General features: G+C 40.3%; 1 protein-coding gene across 2 annotated transcripts in view; it reads left to right on the top strand.

Moving 5' to 3' along the window:
• The window catches only part of ccser2a (coiled-coil serine-rich protein 2a), a 30,794-nt gene that overhangs the window by 3,866 nt on the left and 15,586 nt on the right, over window positions 1–11,342 (top strand). For both annotated transcript variants that reach the window (XM_055227298.1, XM_055227297.1), the window contains exons 3-5: window positions 3,315–4,744; window positions 4,813–5,024; window positions 9,860–9,953. In XM_055227298.1, the coding sequence (XP_055083273.1) occupies window positions 3,358–4,744; window positions 4,813–5,024; window positions 9,860–9,953 (1,693 nt within the window). In that variant the 5' untranslated portion in view covers window positions 3,315–3,357. The remainder of the gene's footprint in view (window positions 1–3,314; window positions 4,745–4,812; window positions 5,025–9,859; window positions 9,954–11,342) is intronic.

Genomic DNA, 11,342 nt, shown 5'->3' with positions numbered 1-11,342 from the left:
AGTAAAGCAACATGTATCAGTCTGCTAGTTTTTGTGCAGTATTTACACATTGCCACAGTATGAGTGTTCTATACTGTAAAATGGGTAGAAAAACAATGATGCTCTTCTTAGCTTGTTTATTGAACTATTGTATTGCTGACGTCCTGTCCAGCATACTCAACACAGTGATAAGACCTCAGACTGCATGCATCCGCGTGCTACTGACTATTTACTCTGCTGACTCCAACACTAGTGCTGCTTCCTCTTGACGCAGGCTTCCTATTGGGAATGGGAAAGTATGATTTTTAAAGGCATGTCAAACTTTTTTACAGTTTTATTTTGGTTCAGGAAAAGGCCACAGGCTGTGTGGGGAATGTTTGTTAGCTGTACAGAGGCAGATGAGAGACAGTAATTATTGTTCTAGGCAGCGAGATGCTAGAGATCATCTGGCTTCTTAAACATATGTCATACTTTACTTTTCTTTTAGATGAAACTTTCATGACAGATGGTCTTGGACAAGCTAGCTTTATCAGTCTGTTTCATGGAATGTTGGTAATTTGCTAATTTGAACTAAACTAAAATGATGTGTATAAGAGATTCTTGGAGGATTATATAGCTGGCTTAATCTTGTATTAAATTTGCTAGATTAGGCAGAAATGTTTTTTTCCACTTTATTCTTACTTTGCTTACATTTGGCCTACTTTAGAAGGTCCCATGCCATGGTTTGGTCTCCACTATGCCTTTCTGTCTGAAGCCTCTGTATCAAATATTAAGCACATCCATGAAGGCTGCTCTCCCACCCACTCTACCTCGGTGTGCACAGAGAGACAGACAGCAGGTGGATCATCCTCTGTTTCTTTGCTCTGTTGCTGCTGGGCCCCTCTCACATCACATCATGGAGGAGCATACAGCACAATGACTTGGCACACTTCAGTAGCCTCTTAGTGAATAATTGGATAATGGACGTTTAGCCTTTTAGACTGGAATCACTGGCCGAATCAGCATTAGCTCACAGACTGTAAAAGTAAAGTGTAATTTTATGATGCACAAAATGAAAACAAAAAGATGTTTCTAATTAACATGGAAAAACCTATTACATAACCAACGGGGTGCCACACCTTCTGTTGTTTTTTGGTCATTTGATCCAGCTCTGGGAGTATATCCCACCTTATTGGATTAGCATCACTTAACATCAGTGCAACCCAAGCCAGTGTGGCTTTCACTCGATACACATTAGCTGAGTGTCAGTGTTGCTTTCATCCCTGTCTCATTCTATTAGCTTAGTCTAATGGTACTGTTAATCTTTTAAGGGACAGAGCCACATCCCACTGCCGTTCTGGTCATATCATTGGCCTAGTTATGACCAGAGACGGATATTGTTACCTTGAACAGAACGTAATCTTACCTGTACTTTATTCATCCTTCCTAATCTTAATTGACTTGAAAACATAAACCTTATTAGACTAGTTTTTTCTTCTTATGAGCACATAAAAATGTCCTCTCAAGCCTCAAGTAAGGATATATTATCCTGGACTCATCCACTGCTCTTGTTATATAGTTATTGATCTATATAATTGATTTCAGCTCCAATTTGAAGGACAGATTTACTAAGATGGGAAGCAAGAGGTTCATCATTCTGTCATATAGAGCGGGTTTTGTTTTATCATGAGTAGACCTAGATTTATGTTTTGTTTATTTTTTTTTTCAAATTTATAATATTTTGTGTGTTTTACCTCATTCAGTTCCACTTTCATTCTTGTGTAGTGATGTCACTCACTTATGTTACTTAATTCTATATTTTCTTACACACAACTAAATCTTTAATTAAAAAAAAAAAATGTTTTTCTTATTTTGATTTGAGCTATTTCCGCCTCAAGTAAGTAAGACCAAAGAAAGTGCTGGAGGAGAGAGGAATGGTGCCAAGGCTCTGTAATGACAGGGAGGTCAGCTATTGTCAAATGAGGCCAGGCTGCTGTAGGGATAAACAACAGGAGCGGGGATCTGCTGGGTGTATCTGAACACCTCCATTCATGCATGGTCCCACTGACCCAATAGATCATCGCCCCGACTGTCACATCCTATCTGTGTCTGTGCCACTACTTTGGCAGAATGGAGCTCTGTGATGTCTGCACTTGTGGGGTTAAAAAGCGAAAGTTGGGTCAGAGTACTAACGGACACATTTCCCTCGCAGATGTCCCTTTTTATGCCTCCCGCTCAGATCTGGGCACAGCTCTTTTCTAGCTGTGAGTGGGCAGAGTATTTTCATAACATTTCTCATGTAGCTGCAGCTTTGTACTGAGGACATCTATAAGGGCACTATGGAGGATTTTTATTTACCGTTCCATTTGTGGGGGAAGGGCAGGTTTTCTGATATGAGTTTGACAGATGGCCGGTGAGGGTTTCTGGCTTACCTCCGAATGTGTGTCACTCAGTTTTGGATGCTACTCTTTTTTTTTTTTTTTGCCAGCAGATGAACTGTGCTGTTGATGGAAACACTGGACTTTGTTGGCACATGGCAGTTGAGTTCAAAACATTTTCAAATATTTTAAGATTTCTTTCTTCAGTACTCAAGGTATGTATATTGTGTAATGAAGAAAGACTACTGAAAAAGTGTAGATATTTCAGTTCAGAGGAAGTAAAATGCTTTGAACTGCTTAACACATGCCACTCAGTAGGTCATGATCTGTGTAAAGTGACCTAGATATGAGAACAGCACCACAGCCGTGGGTGCTTCTGCTAGTCCTGTGGGCCAAATGAGCCTTCCAGGATTCACATGAAACTTGAGAGGTTCTTGAGCCATTCACAAGTGCATAACCTCTTTAATTTAATTCTTCTCTATCAAACACATGAGCAACACCCAGCTCCCACCCTTTTCCTCGGGCAAACAGCTTTAGTTGTGCTGTCTACACAGCCTGACCTGATTGAGTGCGTGTCATGTCCTCCTGAGGCAGATTAGAATAGAGGCAAAGGCAGACAGTTCTCTGGCACTGGTGCATGTGTTGGGTCACTGCAGACACATGGCTTTACCCTGGAATGTGAAGTTTTCAAAATAAAAATCCTAAAGCCACATGATATATATTTTTTTTATCTCTCATAAACAATGGCAATGGCTATTCAGCTGAAGTTTAATAACATTGAGCTCAACTTTGTTCATTTACATAGTTCCATGCGAACTATGGATTATATTTTGTTCATTTGTTATGGCTACAGTACATTTTTATTTAGTTGCATCATATAGAAAAACTACTGGGTTAAAGCAGAAATATGCCTTATCTAAATATGTAAATGTTTTATGTAAATGACTAATAAATTGGTCTCTCTTTTCTTTTTTTTAGTTTTGTGTGGCTTCAACCACATCCATGTCGTTCTGGGCATCTAATGGAAACAACAGCAGCCTTCAGATCTGCCATGGTATCCAGATTGCCTAAATTTGGTGGCCGCTCATCTAATGGAGGCACTAGTGTCTTGCCTAATGGTTTGACACAGCCAACCCCCTTCCCAGACGGAAAGCCAACACACCCAAATGGTATCATCCATGCACCTTTTTCATTCAAGTGGAAGAAAGATGAATCCGTTAGGACCACCCCAACCACAGATGGAGCTTCCGAGGAGAAGCCAAAGACTCAAATGGCTGCACCAACAAAAGAGGTCAAAAAGGTTTCTCCTGGGACGCCCAAAATGTGGAGGCCAGGGCCTTTGATGGTTGCTGTTTCCAGTCCAAAGGCTATTCCAAAGGACACAGCAAAGACAAGCCCAAAAACTGACACTAAAATAAGCCAAAGTCAACTCAATGGGACCTTCAAGTTAAGTCATAGTGGGTTCACTCCCACTGAGTCCAATCCTGTGAGGTCCAAACAGCACTACAGCTCTCCACGAAGTAGCTCCCAGGACAGCCTCTGTCAGTCCTCTGACTGCCTCAAGAGTCTGACACAGGACAGCATGGTGCGCTCCAACAGCTTCACTCACTTCAAACAGATCCCCTCTCCCAGCAGCCAGCCCATGACACGCTCCTTCTCTTTCAACCGAGCTGTGGAACTGGCCAAGCCTTTGGCCAATACTCAGCTAAGACCCCCACGAAGCAGTCTGCTTAAACCACCCCAGTTGAGCAATGGAAGGGTGGGTGTAGGGATAGGAAGCCTCAATGGAAACCTTAGTGGTTCTGGTGGTCTTAGCATGAGTTTGGGGGGACTTTCCTACAGTAGAAACCCTCCAACTGCCTCTTCTCTGCCCACACTCTCTTCCCCATCTGCACCAAACACACCCAGTTCCCTCAAGAAGCCGCTGCTCCCCAACTGTATACAGCTAAACAAGTCATTGAAAGGTGATACTGCATCTCTGGGGCAGAGGCTGGTCCGGTCCTCGCCAGTTAAACAGCAGCCGTTATTACCAGGTCGAGCTAAAGTGAAACTTCAGCCATTAGCACCTGAACGCAGAGCACTTGTAGCATTAGCATCAGACACCGAGTCAGTAGAAAAAGCTGAGATGTCAGATTTTCTCAGTGACAGGGACGGGAACTCCCTAGACAAAAATGGTCTATGTCGACATAGCCAGAATGGAGCGTGTGCAGAGACCTTAGAAGACATGTCGTTTTCCTCTGCATCATCTTTAGACAGAGGTGACACCAGTGAGGAGTTTCTGGATGACTTTGACAGCACTGGCGATGTATTCAGTGATGTGGACACAGCGGAAAAATCTGACCGCACCCGAAGCCTCATGCAGGGGTTACTTGACAACGCCACAGACTGGCCTCACCTGGATATGACAGGTAAACTGACTTTTCAGTCTTTTGTGTATTTAAAAAAAAGAGACTGAGAGAGCTATATATTTTTACAGAGCCAAAGGATATTAGCCCAATGGATGTGTCATGTGGCTCCCTGGTCCTGTCTCCTGAGTCCAACCACGCTCCAGTGGGATCCTCCCTTGAGCTGTCCCCCTCCAACAGCTCCGGAGGGACATACATGTGGGATGAGGAGGGACTGGAACCAATCGGGGGCTCAGCATCACATCCAGAAGACAGCTACGAGCACACAGGCCTCAACAGCTTAGTGAGTGTTGTTTACATATATCATGGAATGAGTTTCACTTTTAGAAGACATCATGAACTTTGGAGAACTATGATGACACATTGTTGGTGCTCACAAAAGATGATGTTATAAAATTACAAACAGAAAGTGTAGAATGATGAATCTTACGTTTAGAGATAAGCTGTTGCACATTACTGGCATTTAGTGCATTTATTGTTACTTGAAGACATTATATCAAAGTCATAAGTAATATTCAGTGTCCTATTTTTATCTGTAATGACTTTGTTAGACAAAAAGTGTTTCTCATGGAGAAGGTGACCTCAGTCATTTGTCTTACTTTGAGGCCATTACCAAGTGTAGGCTTCTGGATAGCTCTCCATTACAGCATTTTAGACATAGTCCATTAATCAAATCCTCTTTTAATAATTCCTCCTTCCTTCTACAATTAGAGATTAAATGAGCAGAACAAAGAAATGTCTCCTGAGTTTTTTTTCCTGCCAGTTTTTGGTTAGTCTTGCCAAGGTCCTCTGTCCCTGTACGGAGTGCTGACCAGGAAATGGCTGTAGCACCTGCTTCAGTATTGTCGGAAATTTTCATCCTTTGTACTGTACCAAGGCCTCTTCTCTCTGAAATCTATATATGAGATTATTGTTAACTACAATGACAAATGTGGATTATAGCGCTATTTAACTTGTTAGCATTTTACATTTATCTTGTTTGTGGCGCCCATCAGCGGCATATGTACATGATTTAAGAGGCATTAAATGTGTGTGTTTAGGATCTTTTACACGTGCACTGTTCTTAAAAGCATGCTTTGTGTTCCAAGCTGATCTAGTATGTGACTAGATGCTTTAAGAATGTTGTGATAATTCAATATATAAATGTCATGCATATTTATTGTAAGAAAGTACATTTTATTTAAACTTAAACATATCTAATAATTCTCAGAAGACTAAGAAGAAGCAGATGAGGGCAAAGGCAATCAGAAAATGGCTTTAAACAGGGGCAAAGCTGGTGAATGATTACGGACGTGAGAGTAGCTCTATAGGGAATCTGCCTTTGAGAGATTACAGCGAGCTGTTTGATTGTAGGAAATGAGCCCACTTAGGGTAATTGTATGCGGTCTCCTTTTCCAATATATGGCCTTATAGTTACTCCTGTTTTTCCTGTAAAGGACTTTACATTTACAAAATGGTTTTACACAACACTTCCATTCATTTATGCAATGTTCACTTAAGCTGAACTCTGTAACTATGACAGACAAGACCTGATGAGTGAAACTTAGACTTGCCCAAAATCTGATTACTTGGCAAAGGGAAAAGCAAATTAAGATGTGAAATTATATTTGTCATGGTGCAGTAGAATGATCCTCCACTTGGAGGCACTGTGTATCTGTTGAACAACTGCACGTTGGCCTCCACAGTTCTCACTTGGTGCACCAAGTATTTTTCAGACTATATATGGCTCTATCTACATTCATACACTGCAGTTCAAAATCAAGCAATAGGCTATCTGAGAGCAAAATAACATTCCCATAATGCACCAGGCTGCTCACTTCCCAAAGCTCTAGAGGTGGTTTAGTCAACATCTTTTTCATACTGACTAAACCTGTAAAATAACACCAGCAGGTACTATTAAAGGCTATATAATTAACTAGACAATTTGTAAACGTGTTTCCCTTAAAAAGAGAAAAAATAATATCTGTAATGTTAATTTATGCATTGGAAACCACATTACTAATAATTATAATTTACTACGTTTATAATGTTTCTGTATTTTTCCAGTGTTCTTTGTTCAAGTTCTCTCTTTTAAAAGTAAAAACATTCCACAAGAAGACGGCTTGGACACAAGACACCCATATTGACTTTTTTCTCTTCATTATTTTATATTTTTGTCTTGTTTTTCTTTTACTTTCCTTGCATAAAGTTTTTTCCATCTTGTTTTGTCTTCTTCTCGATCTGTTGCTTCCTCTCCATTATTTGTTGTTGTTCTGCAGATTCTGTAATCCGTTTCTGTCTCTGAGCTTCTATCCCTTATTTCTTGCATTTGAACTTTAAGGCTTTTATGACACCGGGTGGAGACAGGTCAGTTCATTAGTGTGTAAATGAGTGAGGTACTTAAACCTTTTGTCTGTGGAGTGCTTGGCCACGCTTGAACACGTTGGTGGTTCTCTTTGCTCTTGAATAAATGAGTTCTACACATCAGCAACTTTTGTTTCTGTTGATTTTACATTGAGTGGACCTTAAAGCTGTAAACATACATTTCCCTCATGTTTTTTAGACTTTGAACACGCACGTTATGAGGAACGTCTGAGTCATGTTTTAACTTAGAATCTCACCAGTCAGCAATTGTGGTGCATGATCTGTAATTTACTGTAAAGTTTCCCTTTTGGTATTTAAAGGCATAATATCAGCGTGAGTTGGTCATTGGGATAGCAGCAAGTTGTTAAAATACTCATGCTTCACTGTAAGAAAGTTGTGATTCCATGCTTGGTTCAGCCTCCTCTTACATCTGTAAATGAGGGGTGCCTCTATGACTGCAGCAACGTCATCACATCGTCTTAATTGTCCCAGCACCGCCAAAGAGCCTTAGTTGGTTGCCTGGCAAGTTCAGAATGATATCTCTGTATTTAGAAGAGGGATATTATTCTGGACTTGCAATAGAACAAAATTTAATTTCTCTCACCTCAGATTAACAGTTTAGTGCTTCGCTTATTGATTTTTCAGAAATCTATGTTTTTAGTCCCCTTTTGATATATTTTTCCTTTATTTTTTTCTTCATAAGGCGTTACTTGTTTTGATATGGACTGACCACGTGTGTCACACCCATTTGAACTCAACCGGAGGCATACAGACTCACATCTTCATAAGGATTGGAAATGTGTATTCTGTATCCCAGGCAACTGTTTATTAGAACTTAAAAAAACTGATCACTCAAAGGAATACAGTGGCCTACTGTTAAGTTATCAAATATACACATTCCCCCTGACATCTGTTGTTTTTCTCTGATCTAAAGTCAAAGTTTTATGTGTCTTTACCAAGTGGAAAATGAGCAGCCCGCATTTGGCAGATTCTGTGCCATGAACCTAATTGAAATTCCATCTCTGAAAGCTCCATGTCTGCCAGAGATGTCAGAGACAAACTCTCTTAGAAAGCCACAAGTAGAATTAAGACCACTGTAATGCACTTTTTATTTTCTCTGTGAGTTTGTCAGTCTCATTTAAGTTTGCTGGCTGTAAAGTGTCAATGAACAGCACACCCTCCAACTTTCCCTCTGATTTCTGAAGTTTTAATAATTGTATGATCCAAGCATGTAGGTTTGAAGATTTAGCAGATGTTATGGCTGAAGTCAAGCATGTACTATGAAACACAGTGTACTCTAAGACCTGCCCTTGGCTTTAAGCAGCTCTTATTCTGATCACGATGCAAAGAAGGGATTGATGGAGTCCTTGGGGGAATATATGTGTGTAATAATGTCAGAATCATCTAGTTCACATCTGATAATTGCCTTGCAAAGAAAACTACAGCGCCTGTGTTTTAATTGGCTCAAGGCCATCTTCAATGGAAGATTTCACATGGACACAGCCTGATGGAGTTCATTACAATATTTCAGTTTAATTGTTTAGAATGATCAATATTTATATTGTCAGTTGTACGTGTGCGGCCAATTAGTTGACCATTCCATCCACTGCATCTGTTTGTGTACAGAATCGACTAGAAGCACTATGTTTTCAAACTCCATATAAACTGCTAGTTTTAAACCTGTTGTGTTCATTTTGCTTCTCAAATATTATTTTGAAGCCACAGTTCTTGATTTGAGCACAGATCAATCAAAATATCATCACATGCTCTCCTTTTTCAAACTAACAGAAAAATGAATTTGGGAGATTTTTCGACATTGTCAAATCTCTACAGATTCTTTTGTGAAGCAGAAAACTATCTCTCAGAGTCTTGTGTAATATTCAATATGTTCCACCTGAAATGGGAATCAGAAGATTTATGTACATACATTTTGCATTTGTATTTTTTTTATTTTATTTTTGTATTGTACATGCATTCAATATTTTACTTTTCTTCAAGTACCAGCCATTATCACGTGACACAACTGAAAAATGAGTAATTTAATGCTTGTGTTTTCTAGTCAATGCACTGACAATTTAGGTTTTCTGAGGCACAAAATTGCCTTGAAAAAGAAAGCTTTGAACTATTGATTCATTCCCCTGCTTATGGGCATGCTTTGAATTATTTGGTAGGCAGCGCTTACAGGCAGGCAAATAGATTTGAAGCTCTTTTTTGTTGCCATTTCAAACTGTTTAAAATCTACATTCTGGTGATGATATATTATTGAATAAGGCTGAATTTCACCACTTGTGCTGTTTGAAGTACAGACACTTCTGCATATTTATATTTTCATAAACAAAACATTAAGAACAAGCACACATTGCATGTCGTTATTAAAACAGCTTTTACACCCAGATGTTAGTCTTTTGTAACTGAATTGTAAGACAGGACCATATGGTTTAGTGGAAGACATGATTACTTCTGTAGTAAGTCACAATGCTGCTTTTTTTTTTTTAATACCCGAAGCTCTACAAAATACTTAACTTTAGCTGTGCTGTTGACACAAGGGGTCAGTGGGACATTTACTTACACATAACACCATAGAAAAATTGGTATGCAAAATGTGACATATTAGAAATGACTGTGTTATCAATTTGCCTTGGCACAGCGTGGTTTTGAGGCATGCCCTAAACCTGAGCTAACATGATTGAATGATTATTGTGCTGATAATGTGGTTATAATGGGCCTGTAATGTCTTCTTCTGTCATGTTGTAATGTGATGTCATGTGTTGTTAGGACATCCTGAAGCAACTGGAGCCTTTGGGAGGCACAGAGCTGGAGGATGACAACCTGATGCTGGAGGTGGAGCTGCCTGAGGATGACCTGCACGGTCAGCACTTTAGACATACAACACACTGACACTGGATTACTGCACTGTACTGAATTTAAATGTACTAGGTCATTTGTCGGCCATGACAAATGCTTCCTCTTCATTGACCAGATTTTGCCCATTAGTTTTTGAATAATCACACACCTCCAGCAAAACAATGTTCTGATTGTAATTGTAAATGAATGCATTTGCATCAAGCATTTAGGCATAGTATTTCCAGTTATATTTCTCTGCTTCCTATAACAGTAGAATAAAATGGGGGAATCCAGCTTCTAGGACATTCATTTAAATGGGTAATGTGCACTTTGCCACTTTGCAGTTCTGCTTCAATATTTTGGTGCTGAAAGGTATAACAGCTATAATACAAAAGACAAATGACAGCTAAGCAATAGTTTTGAAGAAGCCTAGCTGCATCTTCAATTCTGTTTGTGTGAGCAGATGCACACAGCTTCCATTAAACATAGTACATTTTATTTCAGGGTTTTATACGTTCTTTCTACTAAAGCGGCATGCTTTCAGTGTAAATGTCTCTTGCAACATTACATCACTTTTTTGTACTCTTCAACTTCAGTATCACATGCTTAATAGTACCATGGCACACTTAGGGTACAGATGTCAAGTTATATGTATTTGATCAGATTTTCAGCTGAATCGTCAAAGGTGTTGGTGTGACAGTAGCTGCTACGTATTTGTTTACAGCACTCTTGTTTGTGCCAGAGGTGCAGGAATGTTCACTGCAGAGGAATGTGAATGGAAGTGGAGGCCAAGCCTCCTCCATTTTGGGAAGCTGCCATATTTATAGCCCGCTACATCATGAGCTGCTGCTAAAGAGAGAGAGTGAAGGGAGTGCGTGGAGGAGTGGAGCAGAGGCCGGATACAGGGTCGTGGTTCCCCCTCCTCTGCCGTCTGTCGCTGCTTCTTAACTTTTCAAATAAACACTGGAGAGAAAAGAGCAGGCCTGGCTGCTTACCCTCACATTTCCCTCCTGGCCCTCAGCTGGGCACTCCTAAAGCCAGCTGCTTTTCTCCTCAACAGTTCAGGCCTCTCTCCACTCCAGATCTTTGGGAGTTCCCAGAAGAAATGTTCCTGACGACACAAGCTGTAGCAGGCAGAGGGGGCGGGTTGTCTCTGGCCCTTTAACCACTCACCAGCTGACCGGACAGAAGTCATTTTGTTCCGCTTTCCAGCCCAAGTTTCCCAGGCTGAATGGATTTCACTTTTTCAGTTGGATTATTTTCCCAATGTGCTAATATATGATTTGTTTGACTTGAGGAGGAGTTTACCAGACAACAATGGAATGTAGAAGGTTCACTCTGGGCCAGACTGTGCTTTGGTGACACCCGGTAAAGTATTTTAACCATGGTCGCTGAATTTCTTGGATTTGTTCTC

The sequence above is a fragment of the Periophthalmus magnuspinnatus genome, chromosome 15 (assembly GCF_009829125.3).
Source record: "Periophthalmus magnuspinnatus isolate fPerMag1 chromosome 15, fPerMag1.2.pri, whole genome shotgun sequence".
In the NCBI taxonomy this organism is placed as follows: domain Eukaryota; kingdom Metazoa; phylum Chordata; class Actinopteri; order Gobiiformes; family Gobiidae; genus Periophthalmus; species Periophthalmus magnuspinnatus.
This window is presented reverse-complemented; position numbering and strand designations above follow the sequence as displayed.